At 37.8% G+C, this 20943-nt stretch overlaps 1 protein-coding gene across 4 annotated transcripts in view; it reads left to right on the plus strand.

Annotated features, from left to right (window-relative positions):
• Positions 1 to 20943, plus strand: part of LOC121439776 (intersectin-2) — a 111193-nt gene that overhangs the window by 17114 nt on the left and 73136 nt on the right. For all 4 annotated transcript variants that reach the window (XM_041640408.1, XM_041640407.1, XM_041640409.1 and 1 more), the window contains exons 2-11: positions 2921 to 2983; positions 9822 to 9914; positions 11701 to 11764; positions 14578 to 14741; positions 16265 to 16471; positions 16594 to 16690; positions 17384 to 17523; positions 18752 to 18815; positions 19558 to 19695; positions 20080 to 20165. In XM_041640408.1, the coding sequence (XP_041496342.1) occupies positions 2953 to 2983; positions 9822 to 9914; positions 11701 to 11764; positions 14578 to 14741; positions 16265 to 16471; positions 16594 to 16690; positions 17384 to 17523; positions 18752 to 18815; positions 19558 to 19695; positions 20080 to 20165 (1084 nt within the window). In that variant the 5' untranslated portion in view covers positions 2921 to 2952. The remainder of the gene's footprint in view (positions 1 to 2920; positions 2984 to 9821; positions 9915 to 11700; positions 11765 to 14577; positions 14742 to 16264; positions 16472 to 16593; positions 16691 to 17383; positions 17524 to 18751; positions 18816 to 19557; positions 19696 to 20079; positions 20166 to 20943) is intronic.

Here is a 20943-nt window from a genome sequence, read left to right on the forward strand (position 1 = left end):
ATCCAGCCAAAAGTTCTAGACAGATGGTTTGTAAGTTTAGATCTAACCGATTAAAGGTTTTCTGTCCATGGGATTCTGTTCTCTGTCTGTTATCTCAGTCATCATTGACACTGTGTTTGGTGCTTTAGATGGTTACATAGTGTGGTATATGTAATGTTTTGGACAAACTTTCTCTCATGTTTAAGCCTTGTCTATTACAGGAAGTGAGTAAGATCTAAGCCTCTGAAACTGCACATCTAAGTAGATAGTTACTTTCTGGCATAGGTCTTATATTGCTTATGATCATTTACATGGAGGAAGTAAAATGTATTTATTTGTAGAATTGTTCTGTGTTTAAGGAAGTTGAGGTTGTAGTCATGAGTAGTTGAGACTTCCTTTGGTGGTAACTTTTGTTACTGGTTATGGCACCGGTTTCCCAACCTCACAGATTATAATTCTGGCAGTTGTCTCTTTGTTTCCTTTTATTCCACAGGCACTCATTTCCAGAGAACCAGTGAGTTCTGCTTATTTTGAACACTTCGCTGTTCTAGCTCCTCTTAGCTCTTCCCACTGCCTCTATCTAGTGCCAGGCGTTGTTTTCGGCTTGCCCTGTTTGCTCCTTGCTTTGGCCTTTTTTTTTTCAGGACTATCTATCTTAAATGAAATGTATTTTCTTTTCTGTAAAACCCGTTAAAACACCATTCTGCCACAGTTAAGTTCAAGGTTTTAACCTTTTATTTGTAACTAATTCTCATTCATCCTGTAAGGCTCAACACAGTACCTTCTATGACAATTCTGTCACCCACCAGATTTTTGGCATTCATTTTTTTTGTAAACAACTCCAATGCTTGGGAGTTTATCTTATAAGAAAGGAATGAAGAAAACCAACATGTTCATGCTAAACTTTTCTCCTACCCAGAAAGAGTAAGAGCAGGAGAGGGGACAACAGCTGCAGTCCACAGCTCACTGTCCACTAAGCAAGAGCCTGTGGTTGGCGGAGGTGGGATTATAGAGTAAGCCTTTGCGAGGTTACCCGTCCTTCTGGCTCAGTCTGGCTGTTCTTTGTTGTGTAGAAGGATGGTTTTTGCCATTAACCATTCTAATCACCTCTCCTTTTGCTCACTGCAACATGGAGTAGATGGATTAGTTTGCTCTGTAGGAGGAAAAGCAGCTGCCAGTTCTCTTGTCAATAAATTAATTGCATTTATGTGCCATCTTTTGGAGGGTTACTGCAAATCACTGAATAAATATGAAATGTAACCATATTTATCTAAGTCGTTAGAGGACTGGATTCTTGCTAGCATAGGGCGCTAGCGTACTGAATTCACTAATAGAATGGTACCTTGGAACAGTACCTTTGACAGCCATTTAGCCAGTTTTTTCTGGTGATAGTTTCATGTGAACCCTTCCCAACTGCTTTGTTTAAAATCACTTACCCAAGTATTTTTCTAGGGCTCCTAAAACTATCAATATTTAAACTATTTGGTTAAATAGATGAGGTATGGAGTGGTCTTTTTAACTGTCCCTCACTAGTCCTATTTTTAAGATTTTTGTAACAAAATTTGAATTTTGTATTTATTTTAAAGTTAAATAATGAATGGGGGTATCAAAAGTGAAGCTTCACATTCTCTGCATGTTTACAGAATAGCGATCATTTACTGAATACACACTGTGTGTTAGTGTATTGAGTTACGTACTACTTAAAAAAATACTGATCCAAGTATTTTTGTAGACAAGGAATCTACGACTTTTTGTTTGTTTGTTTTTTGAGACAGGGTTTCTCTGTGTAACAGTTCTGGCTGTCCTGGAACTAGCTCTTGTAGACCAGGCTGGCCTCAAACTCACAGAGATCTGCCTGCCTCTGCCTCCCGAGTGCTGGGATTAAAGGTGTGCACCACCACTGCCCGGCTGGAATATAAGACTTAAAAAAAGTTAAACAACTTTCCTATGGTCACATTTAGGAATAGAGCCAAGCAGGTCTGAACCTAGAGCTGTTAGCTACAAAGACCAATCAACTTGTTTAAATAAATGTAAATATATTTTAATAATTGTGATGCCTTTTGATAATTAATTTTTTCTTTCTTTCTTTTTTTTTTTTGGTTTTTCAAGACAGAGTTTCTTTGTATAGCCCTGGCTGTTCTGGAACTTGCTCGGTAGACTTGGTTGACCTCAAACTCACAGAGATGCATCTGCCTCTGCCTTGCCTCCAAGTGCACTCCCACCACCCGGCTTGATAATTACTTTTAAACTGTACCTCCATGTGTGTCTGTGCGCTTTTCTATCTACTCCAATCCTTTTAGATGATTTTTTAAACTTAGAGAGTTTAATTAAAACACAGCACTACATTTATTTTGGATAGATTTCTTTCAGGTGATTAAAACCTGTTATGGATTTCCATGTTTTTTTTTTGTTGTTGTTGTTGTTTGTTTTGGTTTTTTCTTTTTCTTTTTTGAAACAGGGTTTCTAGCTATACTGGAACTTGCTTTGTAGACCAGGCTAGCCTTGGATTCAGAGCTCCACCTGCCTCTGCCTTTCGAGTCTTGGGATTAATGTTGTGCACCACCATTCCCTAACTTCCATGTTATTCTTACATACTTAATTTATGCAGTTGATTTCCTTAAATCAATTCTTACCTAATCTTAACAGTGCTTCTTCCTGAATTTATTTCTACAGAAATATTGATTAATACTGACGGTTTTTCATTCTGTATTTGCTATTGCATATACTGTTTCTTTTAAATGGTCATGTACTGAAGGCAGCACTATTACAATAGAACCCTTCCTCATCCCCAGCTATGAATTCTGCCTGTTCAGCAGCAGCAGGAGCTCTGTGTTGTTTTTGTTGGGTGTGTGTGCTAAAGGGGACAGACAGTCCCACAACTTAGTACTAAGCTGTGATCTGTCTTTGTTGTATTAATGGGGACCATGTTTTCATATTGCAGATGGCTGAGAGCTGCAAGAAAAATTCAGGACCATGATGGCTCAGTTTCCCACAGCTATGAACGGTAATTAACTTTATGCTGATGGTACATGAGAGGATGTAGGCTTTTGTTGTAGTGATGAGCCTGTTGTTTGAAATATTTATGTAGATAATTTTCCTTGACTTTTAGAATGTAGAACTTGAAAGCACCAAGTGTTTCAGAGCAATACTTGTATCTTCTTATTAGTATTATGCAGTAAATTCCACATTTCTGTTGAAGCATTTTGGTAGTATCTGGAATATGTGCTTACCATTGAGCAATTGAGAATAACCTAAAGGTATATTCTGTTTAATGCATGAAACTGGAGGACAAAAACCAAGAGTGCCCTTAGGTGAATAGTAAGGGTATTTGTAATTGCACAGATGATTGCAAATAGATCTGGCCATCAAGATTTGTTTAATAACACAAATATAAGATTAAATTTTCCTTTATTAACACTTATGAACTTCATATTTATTTTATCTCATTAGTTAACCTGACAACTTGTGTTTGATCCCTGGGACCCACAGGATAGAAGGAGAAAAGCGACTCCTACAAGTTGTCTTCTGACCTCCACACACTGCCTAGTTTGTGTCTCTCCCAATAAATACATAAATACGGTTAAAATGACTGTTATTCCCATTGTGAAATTGGTGTAGGACTATAGGGATTGGTGCCACAGGCGTTTTTTAAATTAAATAATTATTTTCCACAATGAGTGATCTGTAAGTTTAAGACAGTGCTGCTTTCCCAGCTTTGAAGATTTCTCTGCCTCATAGGAAAGCGTTTTCACTAAAGTCAGTTTACTTACAAACTTCAACCAGAATATTAATAGAGTTTACGGATCAAATAAACACATAGTATGATCCCAGTCTTTCCTTTCGTACGTATTTATTGTATAGATCACTGCATTATAAGTAAACATGATTGGAAGCAAACAAAATGTTCAGTGATAAAAATGCCCATGTGAATAAAATTCCAATTATTAATTAGGAAGTGGTATGTAGGAATAAAGAAAGTCATTTGAGTTTGTTTGTTTTTTGTTTTGTTTGTTTTGTTTTTATTTTTCGAGACAAGGTTTCTCTGTAGCTTTGGAGCCTGTCCCGGAACTCTCTCTATAGACCAGGCTGGCCTCGAACTCACAGAGGCCATCTGCCTCTGCCTGCCAAGTACTGGGATTAAAGGAAGATATAGTCATTTTTTAAAAGAAAACTTCTGAAAAGTTGATAACAGAGAGACTGTTACCTTCTACTTATTAAAAATAGTTGAGTAACTTGTATTTATCTAGTTTAAGTCCAACTCAGCATTTAAAGTGTTATTGAAAGCAACATCCATGTATAACACAAAACTTCAAAAGTATGCCTGCATTTCTAGTAAATCATTTGTCGCAGTTAAGTCTTTAGATGCCAGACCCAGTTGTTTGTATGAATGCTGTGACACACTCATCTAATTTGGCCATGTATGTCTTGATCACTCTAGGGCTAAGTGCAGACTTCATAGGCTGCTTTGGTTCTCAGAGTGCTGTCTGTCTAATACAGTAGCCACGTCTGTCTTAGTTTATAAAAGTCAAGTAACCACGCTGCTGCATTTCATGTGCTTACAACCACTTGTAGCTGAGGCTGCCCTACGGGACAGTGCAGATAAAGACATGTACAAACAAGATGTTTTTTACTTAGTCTTTGGTGCTTCACTTCCTTTTTTTTTTTATTATTATTAACAAGATTGAAAAGGCTGTCAGTGCCTCCCTCCTGTTTTTGCAGCTGCAGCTCTGCCCCTAATCTGTTGCTCTGCAGAACGTCCTTCCCAGAGCCTCCTTAATCACAGTGCTTTACATTGTGCTTTTCAAAAACTGAATAAATTTGTAGATTGAGAGAACATGATAGATAGGACATCAAGTGCTAGGCGAGAGGTTACTTCAGATACGTGTTGCTACTGGTTGATATTACAGGGTGACATCACTTGTTTCAGCCTCAAAATTATGGGGTGCTAAGACTGACTGGAGGAAGAAGTTATGAAACCCATCATAATGGCTTCATCTATAATCTAGGAAGGAGAGGCAGGGTACAGAATAAAAACCTCCAATGGCTTTAAGAATACCCCATTTTCTTGGAACTTTATTGCCTTTTTAGAATTGGTAGGGCTCAGTAATCTTTCAACCATATGGTTAGAAAATTGCTGAGCTAGATGTTGGGTCTCTACAGTCGGATGCAGCATTGCACTATACCTATAAACCCAGGTTTTTATTGTTCAGGTTCCCATAACTTAGGCTACAGCTTTGTTTAGAACAGTATAACAATTATATTTTAGACATTTAACTTAGTACTAGATCAGTATATATCATTTATTTTAAGTGTTATTTGTTTATATTTGTTTTAAATATTAAACTGGAGACAAATATCAGTGCAGACTATTTCTAAAATTTGGTTTCTATTGTATATAAATATAGCATGTTTGAATTACTTACATTTAGAATTACAGTATTGACAAACTACCTAGCTGTGTTCTTTATGTATGCTTGCATATTTATAGATATGTGTGTATATCTACATATGTGAAAACAGGGATTATATTACGAACAAGCATATAGTTGGTTCTGTAATTGAGAACTCTTTCTTCTTCACTGGTTTTATGAATGTACTTAACAGAGGTAGTAGCGAGAAGAGAATAAACAACAGAAGTCATTCTGAAAATCCATCTTTAGTGATGAGTTGGGGAGTGTTAGGAATATTTCCTAAGCGAGCTCTCTGACGACGCAAAAATTCCCAATCAAGCAAATCAAAACAAGCCAAATTAAGAAATATCCATGTTTAATGGGAGATCTGCGCTCTCGGGTGGCCCCAAGGGGGAAACGGGAAGCCAGAAAAACGACCCCTGGGATGAAGAAAGGGGGACCAGGTGTTCTTCTTTTGGGGGATCACTTAAGTACCCTGAGGAGTGGTCCTGACCCCACCCCCAGGGAAGGGTCAGGACCTGGCCTCCTGGGATTTGAAGTCCAGACCAGGCCTGGGGGCTGGGACCTACTCTCCCAACCTAACAGGGAGATGGGTGGAATTTGGATGGAGTCCTAACATGACTATCAGACAGTGTCAGAGGTCATCAGCTTTTAAAGGAAATGTTGGACAACCACCGCCACCTTGTTATTCTGTCTTTCCATAAAGCTTACAAAAATAGACTAAAATTGGGAGGTTTTCTTCCCTCCAGGTGCAGAATACCAAATAGTTAGTTCTTTGAAAGATTCTGTTAGTGCTACATTCTAAGTAAGAAAACTAGACTTACATTAATTATTTAAAAATTGACTTTGAATCAAACACATTCTGATTTTTTCATTTAGAGGTTATCTCATTTCTGGAAAAGTTTTGATACATTAATATTTTACGTTTTAAAGTGGTTTCTTGTTTTGCAAGTTATTTGAACATGATTTAAAAGTTATTCCATGTTCTAACTAATTTATTGAGTATTTCATTTCTTCAGGTAATTTTATTTATTTATTTATTTTTTTGGTTTTTCGAAACAGGGTTTCTCTGTAGCTCTGGAGCCTGTCCTGGAACTCCCTTTGTAGACCAGGCTGGCCTCGAACTCACAGAGATCCGCCTGCCTCTGCCTCCCGAGTGCTGGGATTAAAGGCGTGCGCCACCACCGCCCGGCTCTTCAGGTAATTTTAATCATAATAATAGTCACTATAGTTTGCTTTTCTTGGTGGTATGATTTTAAATATTAAGAATGCCGAGAGCACCTTTAAAAGGGGTGCATGTACTCAGCTTTGCTCCCCCTTACGTGTTTATTGAATGAGTGGATATGAAGGAGTCAGGAGGAATTAAACACTATTAACAGGCTGATTGAGTTTCATACTGTGAAGACAAGCACCCAAGAAAAGTTGAAAATAGTTGTATATAAAAGAGCACCATAGCCAGGCATGGTGGCATATGCCTTTAATCCCAGGCAGAGACACAAGGATCTCTGTTGAATCTGAGGCTGCTTGATCTACATAGCAAGTTCCTGGCCAACCAGAACTATACAGTGAGACATTTTTGCCCATTTATATTTTTCAAATTAGTTTTTTAGGTTAGCATACAAAGTGGTGAGTTTTTAAATGGAATTTTCATACATATCATTATACTTTGTTCTGCCATTCCTCAGTCACTATTTTATTGTAGGTGTATTGCATATTCCACATGGTCTCTGAAGGAACTTTTGTCCTAGGTGGTATTCCTAGGCCTCAGAGGTGGCAGTTCTAGTACAAGAGCATATTTTCATGTGTGTTGGGATATCATACAATTCAGCAAGTTCAGGTTGCCCCCGTTCTAGCCTCAGTTTCCATTTTGTCTGTCTCATGCTGGGGACCAAACCTTGTATTTGCCCGCCAAACGCTCTGCCACTCCGCTAATCTTAAGCGGCCAAGTTCTTATCTCAGCTCTATCACTTACTGTATTACCTTAAGTAAGTTGCTTTTCCACCATTGCTTTCAGTTTCCTTATCTATAATAGTACCTAACTTACTGCACGGTGCTGGCGGAGTTAATGAGCTACTGAACATAAATCCCTGCATCAGCAGGGCTCACAGCTGCTCTCACCCTTTGTTGTCATGTTCATCTTTTTACCATCATTTCCCCAAAGTCAGTCACAGTAAATAAGTTCAATAACACACAGTTTCTTTCCCATCACAGGACTTCTGACAGCTTTTAATGGAGTTTCACATGTGCATGTCATTATACTTTGTTCTTCGTTCCTCCTCACACACTGGCCTCCTGGTTTATTTTGCTAATCTTAATAGGTGAAAGATTATGTTCAGTGTTATTTTATTGTAGGTGTATTGCATATTGTATAGATAGTATGCTCAGTCTCTGATAAATAAGGTGATAGGACAAGGGAAGTTTACTCCACCTGGAGTGGTTGTTTCAGAAGTAGGTAGCTGTGGCTGCTTTAGATCCTTAGTTCTTCAGCAGCTCTCTTTATTCTTAACTCTACTTCCTAAAACTTCTTTTTGTAGTTTTTATTTTTAATTTAGTCATTTAGGGCTAAGAAAAATGTGTTAAATCAATTTTAGCATTTAAAATTAGAGTAGGTCTTTAGTTTTCTAGTTAGAAAATCACTTTTCTAACACTTTTTTATTGTGTGGATAGCAGATTTATGTGAGTTTATGTGTCTAAACATGTGGTTCCTTGTTGACAGATGTTGAGCACACTATAAGAGTAGCCAGAAGTGATGCACAGGTGATTATTAGCCAAGGCGAATGTGTGAAGCTTTTCAAAGACTCCTTCAGAGGCTGCTGGTGATTCTATGTGAAGGGTAGACAGCAAAGTTTGTGAGTGTTCTGTTCTTCTGGTCCTGGTCTATGTAGTAAACACGTCCACACTTGCTCCCATTCTTATTGATTTAGACATCTATTTGGAATCATTTTTAAGTATTTGCTCCTTGCCGGTACTCAGCTGGTTCTCAGAATAGAAAGGCAAACACACAACACTCCAGCTCCCAGGCCTTAGAGTCTGCTGGAGCAGATCCTGAGTGCCCTGCTGAAGCATGTAGTTTATCTTGAGAATCTGGAAGAGGAAGTGATTGTTGTCATCTAGTGATATCAAGGTCCCCCTGAAGGAAGTAGCGTGTGTCCTGACTCTGAAGGAGAGTCTTCCTACTACCGGGAGGCCTTAGGTTCAGTCCCCAGTGATGAAGGAAAAGAAAATGACCCTTCCAGTTAACTCAGACTAGTTATTTCCTGCCACTTTCTGCACTCACCTGTATGGCACCTGAGCTGGTAGTCCGTTTGGTGCACTCAGATCCGTCTTGCGCATCCCAACTTCTCCAGCTATGCCCTTTTTGTGTGAGCCAAGTACTCCCAGACCACCTCGGCACATGGCAAGATGTCGAAGTTTCCAGCCTCTGCTTAGGTCTTAGTCTTTCCTGTAATTCACTTCCGATGCTCTGACTTAGAATCCCACAGTTCAGCCAGGCAATGGTGGCACGAGCCTTTAATCCCAGTACTCTGAAGGCAGAGGCAAGTGGATCTCTGTGAGTTCGAGGCCAGCCTGGTCTACAAGAGCTAGTTTCAGGACAGGCTCCAGAGCTACAGAGAAACCCTGTGTCGAAAAACTAAAAAAAAAAATAAAATAAAAAAAAAATCCCACAGCTGTTGTCATACTTCTGCTCAGGGACTCTCACAGTACACAGTACATGGTGGTACTTACCTTCTGCTCAGGGACTCTCACAGTACACAGTACATGGTGGTACCTACCTTACAGGTAGAAATTCTTTGAGACTGATAATAGTACGCTAATTTTTTTTTTTTGGTTGTTTTGAGACAGGGTTTCTCTGGGTACCCATGGCCATCCCTGAACTTGCTCTGTAGACCAGACTGGCATCAAACTTGGAGATCCACCTGCCTCTGCCTCCTGAGTGTTGGGATTAAAAGTGTGTGCCATTATTGCCAGACTTTAATTTTTTTTTTTGTTATTTTGTTTTTTGAGACAGGGTTTCTCTGTAGTTTTGGAGCCTGTCCTAGGACTAGTTCTTGTAGACCAGGTTGGTCTCGAACTAACAAAGATCTCTGCCTCTGCCTCCCAAGTGCTGGGATTAAAGGTGTGCACCACCACCGCCCGGCCAGACTTTAATCTTTTTATTGCCAATATTTACCTCATTCTCGTGAGTGGGTGAGTGGTATACAGTTATTATTCAATAGATGTTAACTCAATGAATGGCTGAAAAACCTTAGTGTTTCTGTATATAGTTGATAAGAGTTCTATTTTTTATATCCTTCACACATTCAATAATCTTATCAAATGGATACTTAGGATTCATATTTGTATGTTAGAATTTTGCATTCTTATGGATACACTGTTTTGAGCAGGCTCATGTACATATTATAATATCTTGGCCTTTCATATATGTTTTAGGAGGGCCGAATATGTGGGCTATTACCTCTGAGGAACGCAATAAGCATGACAAACAGTTTGATAACCTCAAGCCTTCAGGAGGTTATATAACAGGTTTGTGTTTATCTTTTATATTATTTATTGTAAATTATGTTTATGTTCATATATTTTAGTTTTAATAACTGCTGTCAAATTTGTGTTAAATAATAAAACATATATCCATCAAAACTCTAGAATTTAAAAAATATTTTTCCTGAAATCATCTTAATTTGTTGATTTAATTTGTCATATTAGAGTTCTTGTCTTGTATTCTAAGTGATGGTCAGGAATCTGTTTTATTACATATTAATACTGTTTCAAGAGGTTTCTTCTTTTTTAATTTATTTTTATTTTACATTCACTGGTGTTATTACCTACATGTATGTCTGTGTGAGATGTGAGAGACTCTGGAACTGGAGTTGCAGACAGGTGTGAGCTGCCAGGTGGGTGCTGGGAATTGAACCCAGTCTTCTGGAAGGGCAGCCAGTGCTCTTAACCACTAAGTCATCTCTCCAGCCCCCTTAATTTATTTCTTATATAAGATGATATTTTCCAGATATAACTTAAATATTAATTGTTGATGTTAGCACTTGTTTTGTGAAAGACCACCAGAACAACAAGGTGATGAATTTGGGAGTGTCTTTCCTCCCTTCCCTAGCAATTTGAAACTTTTCATCTGTGTGCCACTGTGTCTTATGCTTTACAGATAACAACTGTTACAGGAATGACTCCTATACCACTTGTGGGCTTTGTACTATGCATTACTGCATTTCACCTCCACAGCACCCTGTGAGGCAGCTACTGTGTGTGTCTGTATTCACACAGGGTAAAGTCCTGACCGAGACATGAGGTGGAGCTTGCTTAAGGCTATCAAGATGTCTGTTGCTGAATGCTTTTAGTCTGACTTTAGAATCCATCCTCCTATTATAGTCTGATGTTATTTGTATTCCTGCTTTATTGTACCTGCTGTCAGAGTCTGATTACTCTGCTTACAAGTTAATAATTGACAGCTACCACTCATGGCTGCTAGATTCCTGAATCAAGACTTTATCACTAGCAGCACAGCTAGCAGTGTGCACATGGCTGTGTTTCTATTGGTTTCCCTTGTTCCCTAAGCCTGACATGGATGATCTAGAGTGTTGGAAACGTATCCTGCATGCTGTGAGAGCTGCAGGAGAGCACTGAGCTTGAAAAAGCCATCATTCCAAAGCAAGTTTGTTCTTTATTCCAGTGGGAGACATTATCACTTCATTCTTCAAGATTTTCCACTTACAAACTCCTGATGAAGGATATGCTTCTGTATATGTGTTGCTCTTGTTGGTTAATGAATAAAGCTGCTTTTGCCTATGGCAGGGCAGAATATAGCCAGGCTAGAAGATATGTGGAAGAGAGTAGTTGGAGTCAGGGAGACTCCACGTAGTTGCCTAAGGAGACAGACACTCAGAACCTTACCCAGTCTGGGCAGCCGGGAACCAACAAACAGCCTCCTTCTACAAACTCCTTTCTGAAAACCTAAACAAAGAAGAATTGGGTTTTGTGTTATTGTTATGTACAGCAAGCAACCATACAAGAATGGGGAAGCTCGTGGAGGAATGTTTCACTAGCACTTGATAGTTTTAATTATAGCACCTTTCGGGATGAAAAATCAAAGACGAATAATATACTGTTTCTTCACTACTTAATAGAATGTTAGTGGTGACTTGTATAGTTCTAAAGTACAGATAACTGTATGTACACTTGTAACTCCATAGTCTTTAATGATTGGAGTTAAGTCATCATCATTGCCAGCTGTGATTATTCTTAAGTATTAGGATGATTCCACTTACAATGTATCATTGGCTCTTGTGTTCTGTACTTTCAGGTGATCAGGCCCGTACTTTTTTCCTACAGTCAGGTTTACCAGCCCCAGTTTTAGCTGAAATATGGTAAGATATTTTCTTTATAAATGCACTTAAGTTTCTGATAGGCTGTTGTTTTTCAATACTATAGTGTTAACATCAGATTGCTTTCATTTGTGCTCTATTATTAAATAAGAATATTTCTTTAGCTCTTTTAGAAATAAATTACACTGAATAAATGATTGAAAAAATCACTTGAAGTTTTGTCCTATAGGAAAAATTTCTAATTCCATTAGAATTCAAGAAAGAATATATGAATTATTATTGAAAACTATTTCTGTACAATTTGACAAAATCTCTAATTCCTATTTTTGTTACCGCATTGTAGTTTCACTTATTTTTATCATCTGTAAACCCCAACGTAGCCATCCCTTTCTTTGCTCCTACTTAAGAAAATATTTGAGAGGAGCTCTTGAGATGCTTGGTGGCTAAGGGCACTCTGGTCTTGTGGAGGACCTGGGTTCAATTCCCAGCACCTACCTGTCAGCTCACAACTATCTGTAACTCCAGTTCTAGGAAATCTGACACTCTTTTATGATGTCTGTGGACACAAGGCACACATGTTGTTCATATACCCACAAGTAGGCAAAACACTCAAACACATGAAGAAATAATAAATTTTTAAAAAATAATTTTAAAGTATCTGGGATTGTGTTTTTAAAATGTATTTATAATAAATAAGATCTTATACCTCATCCTTTTTCCTTATGGAACATTTGTGTGTTTAACAAAATGCTAGTCACAAACATGTTTTCAATTATTTGAACAAGTGAATAAGTTAAACTTAGAATTTACATATCTGCATAAAATACACATACTATGTTGACTTGGGTGTCCTAAAACTCACTCTGTAGGCCAGGCTGGCCCCAAACTTGGAACAATTCTTTTACCTCTGTCTCTATAATGGTTGGTATTTCAGGGTTATGCTCTCATTCCAGGCTTAGAATTATAATATTCTTAAATGGTTATTTTCTGTTCACACTGTTAGATTTCCTCTGCAAACTATAGATTCTGTATGGTCTGTGAGCATTTTGTTAGTTACTGTCTCTGGCTAGTATTTCTTTTTTTTTTCAAAGAAGTATTTTTTTTTATTGATATTTATTGAGCTCTACATTTTTCTCTGCTCCCCTCTCTGCCTCTCCCTACCCCCCTTTCTACTCTCCCCCAAGGTCCCCATGCTCCCAATTTACTCAGGAAATCTTGTCTTTTTCTACTTTCTACTTCCCATGTAGATTAGATCTATGTAAGTCTCTCTTAGTATCCTCATTGTTGTCTAAGTTCTCTGGGATTGTGGTTTGTAGGCTGGCTTTCTTTGTTTTTTTGTTTAAAAACCACCTATGAGTGAGTACATGTGATAATTGTCTATCTGTGTCTGGGTTACCTCACTCAAAATAATGTTTTCTAGCTCCATCCATTCTCCTGCAAAATTCAAGATGTTGTTATTTTTTTCTGCTGTGTAGTACTCCATTGTGTAAATGTACCACATTTTTCTTATCCATTCTTCAGTTGAGGGGCATTTAGGTTGTTTCCAGGTTCTGGCTATGACAAATAAAGCTGCTATGAACATAGTTGAGCACATGTCCTTGTGGCACGGTTGAGCATCCTTTGGATATATACCCAAAAGTGTATATATCCAAACAACCTTGAGGAAGGTTGTTTCCTAATTTTCTGAGAAATCACACTGACATCCAAAGGGGTTGTACCAGCTTGCATTCCCACCAGCAATGCAGAAGTGTTCCTTTTTCCCCACAACCTCTCCAGCATAAGTTGTCATCTGTGATTTTGATCTTGGCCATTCTTACAGGTGTAAGATAGAATCTCAGAGTTGTTTTGATTTGCATTTCTCTGATGACTAAGGATGTTGAACATTTCCTTAAGTGTCTTTCAGCCATTTTAGATTCCTCTGTTGAGAGTTCTCTGTTTAGGTCTATACTCCATTTTATTTTTATTCTTTTGGTGTCCAATTTCTTGAGTTTTTTGTATATTTTGGAGCTCAGACCTCTGATCTTTTCCTATTCTGTAGGCTGTCGTTTTGCCTTGTTGACTGTGTCCTTTGCTTTACAGAAGCTTTTTTTTTTTCAGTTTCAGGAGGTCCCATTTATTAATTGTTTCTCTCAGTGTCTGTGCTTGCTGGGGTTCTATTTAGGAAGTGGTTCCCTGTGCCAATGCATTCAAGTGTACTTCCCACTTTCTCTTCTATAAGGTTCAGTTTGGCTTTTTTTATGTTGAGGTCTTTGATCCATTTGGACTTGAGTTTTGTGCATGGTGATAGATATGGGTCTATTTTCATTCTTCTATATGTTGATATCCAGTTATGCCAGCACCACTTATTAAATATGCTTTCTTTTTTCCATTTGATATTTTTTGCTTCTTTGTCAAAAATCAGGTGTTCGAAGATGTGTGGATTGATATCTGGGTCTTTGATTTGGTTCCATTGGTCCTCCTGTCTGTTCTTATGCCAATACCAGGCTGTTTTCAGTACTGTAGCTCTGTAGTAGAGTTTGAAGTCAGGGATTGTGATGCCTCCAGAAGTTCTTTTATTGCACAGGATTGTTTTGGCTATCCTGGGTTTTTTGCTTTTCCATATGAAGTTGAGTACCATTCTTTCATGGTCTTTGAAGGATTTTTCTGGGATTTTGATGGGCATTGCATTGACTCTGCCTGACTAGTATCTCTTACTGTGCACGTTTTCTATTATTCATATATATATATATGCCTAACTAAGTGCTGGTCTACATGTGAGTGCTTTATCATTGTTTTTATTTTCTCAACCTCAGCAGTAATTTTGCTTCCTCATTGCCACCCCATGTATTGATGTACTCCCCTCATTCTCCTTTTAGGGCCTTATCAGATCTGAACAAGGATGGGAAGATGGATCAGCAGGAGTTCTCCATAGCTATGAAACTCATCAAACTAAAGCTTCAAGGCCAGCAGTTGCCTGTAGTTCTCCCTCCTATCATGAAACAGCCCCCTATGTTCTCTCCGCTGATCTCCGCTCGTTTTGGTATGTATGCATTCATTTATCACCTTTATTTGTTGTTAAGCTTAGTTCTTTGGGGATCAGGAAAGGATTTATTAGCACAAAATGACAATTATCAGACTTCCAAGTTAAGCTTCATACCTTTAAGAGAAGAGATCTTAATTAATAGCTAAGTGTCCATGTCTGGTTTTGCCAGAATCCTCTGTCACAACTCCTATAAATGATCTGCCTCCTTAGTTACAACAGACTCAAATCACTATTCCTAATTAGTTTCTTCTATCTCTCCTGGAAGGAGAAAGCAGGATGCTAAGTGTTAGAAACTGCAGAAGGGAGGTGATGGGGACAGGGTGTCAAGGAGAAATAGTGGCTACAAAATTATGGTTACAGACAATAAATTCTGGTGTTCTGCTGTATGATAGGGTGACTATGGTCAACAGCTTTGCATTGTGTATTCCAAAGTAACTAGGAGAGAAGATTCTGAATGTTTTTAGCATGGATAAATGACAAATGCTTGAGGTGGTAGATATACTAACTACCCTGGTTTGGTTAGCATATATGTTTCCATGTATCAGAATACCACACTGTACCTCAGAAATAGGTACAGGATGTGTCCTTAATAGTAAATAAATAAAACAAGATGACTGAATAAATTTAAACTCACCTGATTTGTGTGGTAATTTAAAATCACAAATGTGTAGAATTTCTTTAATTTAAAGATTAATTAGCCAGATAAATTGAGGCCAAAAAATTGCAAACTTTTTCCTAATTAATTTATACACTCTTCAGAAATTACTGGTTAATATGCTTTCCATATAATTTTGACTAGTCAATTTATTAATTATATGTAAAAAGCACTCATTTTGAATGAAATATTCAATAAGGTATTTTTGTGTTAAGAAATGCATTTCTTTATACCAGATACTAGATTTAACACACTGTATCCTTCCACTCGTGTACTCAGCTGTAGTGATAAAACACCAAACCACCGGGTGGACACACTGTCGTAGTGTCCCGCAGTTAAGGAAATAAGTCACCACTTTTTTAAAAGATTTGTCTTTAATTTATAGATATATAACTTATAAAAAAGTGAAATATGTGGCATGTTTGCCAATAATACATATACATAAACATGTCTACCACTAACTAGAACCTGTTTTGTCTGAGAAATGAGCATGTGGAGTCTAGTAATGTGGCAGCACTAGATCTGTTTCCTTACACAAAAAACCATACAATCAGATAACATTTTAGCTTCGAGATAGTGTTTTTAGTTGACAATGATTGCTTTGTCTTAGTGGTAATGGGAGAAAAAAGTCAAGCGATGTCTGGGCTCGCTTGTAGCGCATGCATGGCAGATGATTGACACTCAGAGCAGTAGAATATCTCCTTCACCTCAGGTTCAAAGCTGCTTTAAGGAGTATTTTAAGGATGGTTTGCCCATGGTGTTTCTACAAACATCGGGGCTGCTTCTTGTGCTGTAACTTGTTTTTTGGCGTGTATTTTATAGTTGACTTGGTACCACTAGAAAATGTGTTCTCTTTTGTCTTTAGGGATGGGAAGCATGCCCAATCTGTCTATTCCTCAGCCATTGCCTCCAGTTGCACCTATAACAACACCCTTGTCTTCTGCAACTTCAGGGACCAGTATTCCTCCCTTAATGATGCCTGCTCCCCTAGTGCCTTCCGTTAGTACATCATCATTACCAAATGGAACCGCCAGTCTCATTCAGCCTTTATCCATTCCTTACTCTTCTTCAAGTAAGTGTCTAGTGAGCGAGACATGTGAAGGAAGCCGCTGTTATATTTGTTGTTCAAAGACTTCCTTCTTTGTGGAATTGTCTAGTACAGATCTTTTCCCTTTTATCTCTCTCCTTCCCCAGCATTGCCTCATGCATCATCTTACAGTTTGATGATGGGAGGATTTGGTGGTGCTAGTATCCAGAAGGCCCAGTCTCTGATTGATTTAGGATCTAGTAGGTATGAATATTTAACACATATAACCTTGTCTACTTTCAATGTGGGTTTTTATTTAATAAGCCTTGGACTTATCCAGGTTGTTCTTTGTAATGGACAAGTATAAATACTTAGATAAGCTTTCTCTTTTGTTGCTGATTTTCTTGTTTTTTGGGAAGGGTCTCACTGTGTTCCTTGCTGTCCTGGAACTCACTCTGTAGACCAGGCTGGCCTCGAACTCAGAGATCCGCCTGCTTCTGCCTCGCAAGTGCTGGGACTAAAGGTGTGCATCACCATGCCTAGCTGTGGTGTTATTTTTAAAATTTTAGAAAACATAAGTGTCATTTATTACCTGCCATAGAAGTCATCATAGTTCTTTCAAAACAGTTGCAAAGAGTTACGTTTCACCCAGAAAAATATTGCCTTGTAGCTTAATCATTGATTTCTGTGACCTTATTCTTTTCTTAACATCACTGAGCCATAGTTTAACAAAGTAACAAATGTAGACAATAATATCTTTTAAGTGTGTTTGAAAGATAAGAAATGCCATTTGAAATGACCCTGGACAGTAAGATGTTTGGAATTAATAGGTTCTTAATAGATGGAGTTGCATGTGTCTGTTGCCATTATATTGTATAAGGAATGATTCTTAATGTCTTTGTCTTAATTAAATGTATTTTATTTGGTAACATAAAATTTTAATACATTTCATTATAGCTCAACTTCCTCAACTGCTTCCCTCTCAGGGAACTCGCCCAAGACTGGGACCTCAGAGTGGGCAGTTCCTCAGCCTTCAAGATTAAAGTATCGGCAAAAATTTAATAGTCTAGACAAAAGCATGAGTGGATACCTCTCAGGTAACTGGATTATAGTGGTTATGAGACCATTAGTCTTCTATGTAAACTTCTTTTGAAAAACTGTTATTTGAATCTGTGCTTTGTCTTACCTAAAGTTCTAACATTTAGGACATTCAGAAGGCATTTCATACATAAGAATAGTGCACATGTACAATTATTGAAAGATGATACAACCTGATTGCTTTCTTCACGTTCTTATGCCAAGTTAGGTACAAAGGTGTACATCCCACTTTTTGGAAAAGAATTTCTCAGGAAGGTCAGTCTTCGTCTTGTAGCCTCTGAAGTGAATGAAAACCCAAACCACAGAGTGTGGTGGTGGTTACATCTAGCCTTAGATCTCTTTGAGAGAAAGTGCATTTTCTCTGCTTGCCCTTTTCATTGCTCGCTCTTTGTGCTCTAACTCAAATGTGTCTGAGTTCAGTTTAGCATATTCTATAGATTGACAGAGGATGGTGACATGGTGGTTCCTGGGGCACACACTGACAATAGGCAAGTGTGTGCCACCTCTGGGTATCACACTCCCTCTTCTCTCAGCACTAATTCTCTGGTCAGACATCGTAAATGATGATAAAGAACGGGGATTGGGAAAGAATGCGGTTCCTGTTGGAGTCATGGCTGGGCAGTAATGCAGTTCATAGAGAAAAGGGAGCAGTTTGGGAGAGTGACATGATGGGAACAGAGAAGTTTTAGACATACTTTTTTTTTGAGATGCCTGTGAAACACACATGTAGGATTTTGGTTGGATTTCGGAATATAAATACAGAGGTGAAGTTTGGGCTGTGGATGTGCACGTAGGGCTCATCAGGCTTTAGATGCTTGTTGAAAACAGAGAAAAGTGTGTTCAGGAGTCCTGGGAGCAATGACAGCTCTTATAGACCATGTAGCAGGAGAGACAGTGAAGAATAAGGGACAAAGGAAGAACATGCAGGGAGAGAGGTGTGTGGGGGATCAAGGCTGGAGAGTTCACCTCCATGCTGGTTTCTTGACCCTTGCTCTCAGAGCTGTAAGTAGCACTGTCTTGCTAGAAGAACACGGAGGAGCACTCCATCCTCACTGATTCTAGACTCTGAACTCTTTGGAGCAGGACTGTGTTTGATTACTATGGAATACTCAATACCTGGCCCCTGGCACAAACATTTTCACAGTAAATGTTCCAGGAAAGCAGCAACACTTTTTGCATGACTTAAAAGAGACTGAAGAAATCTCTGTGGTTTTCTCTCCCAATCAGGTTTTCAAGCTAGAAATGCCCTTCTTCAGTCAAATCTGTCCCAAACTCAGCTGGCTACCATTTGGTGAGTCTGCCCATTAACGATTTCAGCTATAGATTCTCCATTATCAGAAATCCCTCCAGAAGGTTGTTTTGGAAAAAACAAATAGAAAACTAATCATTTCTGTTGGAATTTGTGACTCAAGCATGCTCCATAAAAGTGGGAATTGGAAAGTTAATATTCAGTTGGGATGCATATGTTCTAGAGAACTGAGCCTTTATTTTATAGGTGACACTGTAAGTTTTTATATAATGACTTTTGTTGCAATTCAGAGATCATTTCATTTTTAATATAGTGAATTGAACATGAAATATGATAAACCACTTTCTCAGAATGGGCAATAGTCATAATGAGTCTTCCCTCTGTTTTGTGGGCTATGAAAATTAAGGGTAAAAATTGACTCATTTTTCTGTATATGTTTATATTTCACTAAAATATATTAACCTAGCATTTACATTATCATTATTATTACTCATGAAAATAAAAGCTATACTCTTAAAAAAAAGGGGGGGGGGGGCTGGAGAGATGGCTCAGAGGTTAAGAGCATGCCTGCTCTTCCAAAGGTCCTGAGTTCAATCCCCAGCAACTCACAACCATCTGTAATGAAGTCTGGTGCCCTCTTCTGGCCTGCAGGCATACACACAACAGAATATTGTATACATAATAAATAAATAAATATTTTTTTTAAAAAAAGCTATACTCTTAAGTTAGTCAGTAAAAACTCTTAGTGGCCTTGGTAAATTGTGACTATTCACTTTTCCTGTAGGACTCTGGCTGACATTGATGGTGATGGACAGTTGAAAGCTGAAGAGTTTATCCTGGCAATGCACCTCACTGATATGGCCAAAGCTGGACAGCCGTTACCCCTGACTTTACCTCCTGAGCTTGTTCCTCCGTCTTTTAGGTCAGTGTCTCTGGAGCCGCAGAGCTGTGGTTTCAGTTTGTTGAAGCCTATGCTTTAGTTTAGAGGAGACTAAATATATACTCTATCCTTTGATTTTCATGTTCCATGAGTCATGTTGGAAAAGCATAGATAACAGGAGTTGTTTTCACCATGGTGGAGAGAAGGAAACTCATCAGTTTAACTAAAAAGATTAAGAAAAACTTGCTCAAGTATAGCAGTCAGCTGAATCTATACTTTGTACATATAACTAAAGGCCATATTGTATTTTAAATAGTCTTAGTCCTGTGTTTTAAGTATTAAGTTCTTTTCATTGTTAGTAGCCTGTATTTTTTAGTCTGAAAATTCTTAGACTATGTGATGCTTTTTGTTGTTTGTTTTTCTTAGAGGGGGGAAGCAAATTGATTCCATTAATGGAACTCTACCTTCGTATCAGAAAACACAAGAAGAAGAACCACAGAAAAAATTGCCAGGTGTCTATCTTACACTTTAATTATTTTATTAATAATTATTTTATTAATTATTTATTGATCATATTTACTTTAAATTTTATTTTGAAGTGCAAATAAATATTTAGTGTTATATACCTAAAAATTATGTTATATAAAGAAATTACAAGGTGAATTTGCCTGTGTGTGTGTGCATTCCTGGGGACTGAATCCATGGACTTAAGTAAACTGACCAAACATTTATATCACTGAACAGTAATACCAGTCCATTGGAATGTTTCTAATTATTTATTCATTTTAACAAAGAGTAAAACTGAAAATGATGAAGGAATAAGGGAGAGTGTATATATTTGGAAAATTAGGGAAATGAAATCAGATCAAGCTCTGTAATGAAATTTTTAGCTTTGAAAAAGTTTTAACTATTTATTGAAAGAGTGTATACATAATTATTTTAAATTATTAAAAAGTTAGTGAAAAGACTGGGGTTATAGTTCAATAATAGAATGTTTGGCCAGCTGAAGCAAGGCCCTGAGTTTGAACTCCAGCACTGCAAACCAAACCAAACAAGAAAACTACCTTCTTCAAAAAGTTCATGTCATATAGCAGATAATACACAATCTTGGTTATTTGAAAAAGGCACTGAGAAAAGGTAAACCAATATTTTTATTGGCGTGGATAGTCAAAATATATTTGAATAGATTCAAACATAGAAAATTGTGGGTTTTTGAATTAATGTTTTTACAGGAAAGTAAATTCTTTCCTATTTACATTTTAGATAAAAGTATCCTAAGGAGAAATAGCC

This window comes from Microtus oregoni, unplaced genomic scaffold, assembly GCF_018167655.1.
Source record: "Microtus oregoni isolate MIOR12 unplaced genomic scaffold, Mior012 000062F_ref0000492, whole genome shotgun sequence".
Lineage (NCBI taxonomy): Eukaryota > Metazoa > Chordata > Mammalia > Rodentia > Cricetidae > Microtus > Microtus oregoni.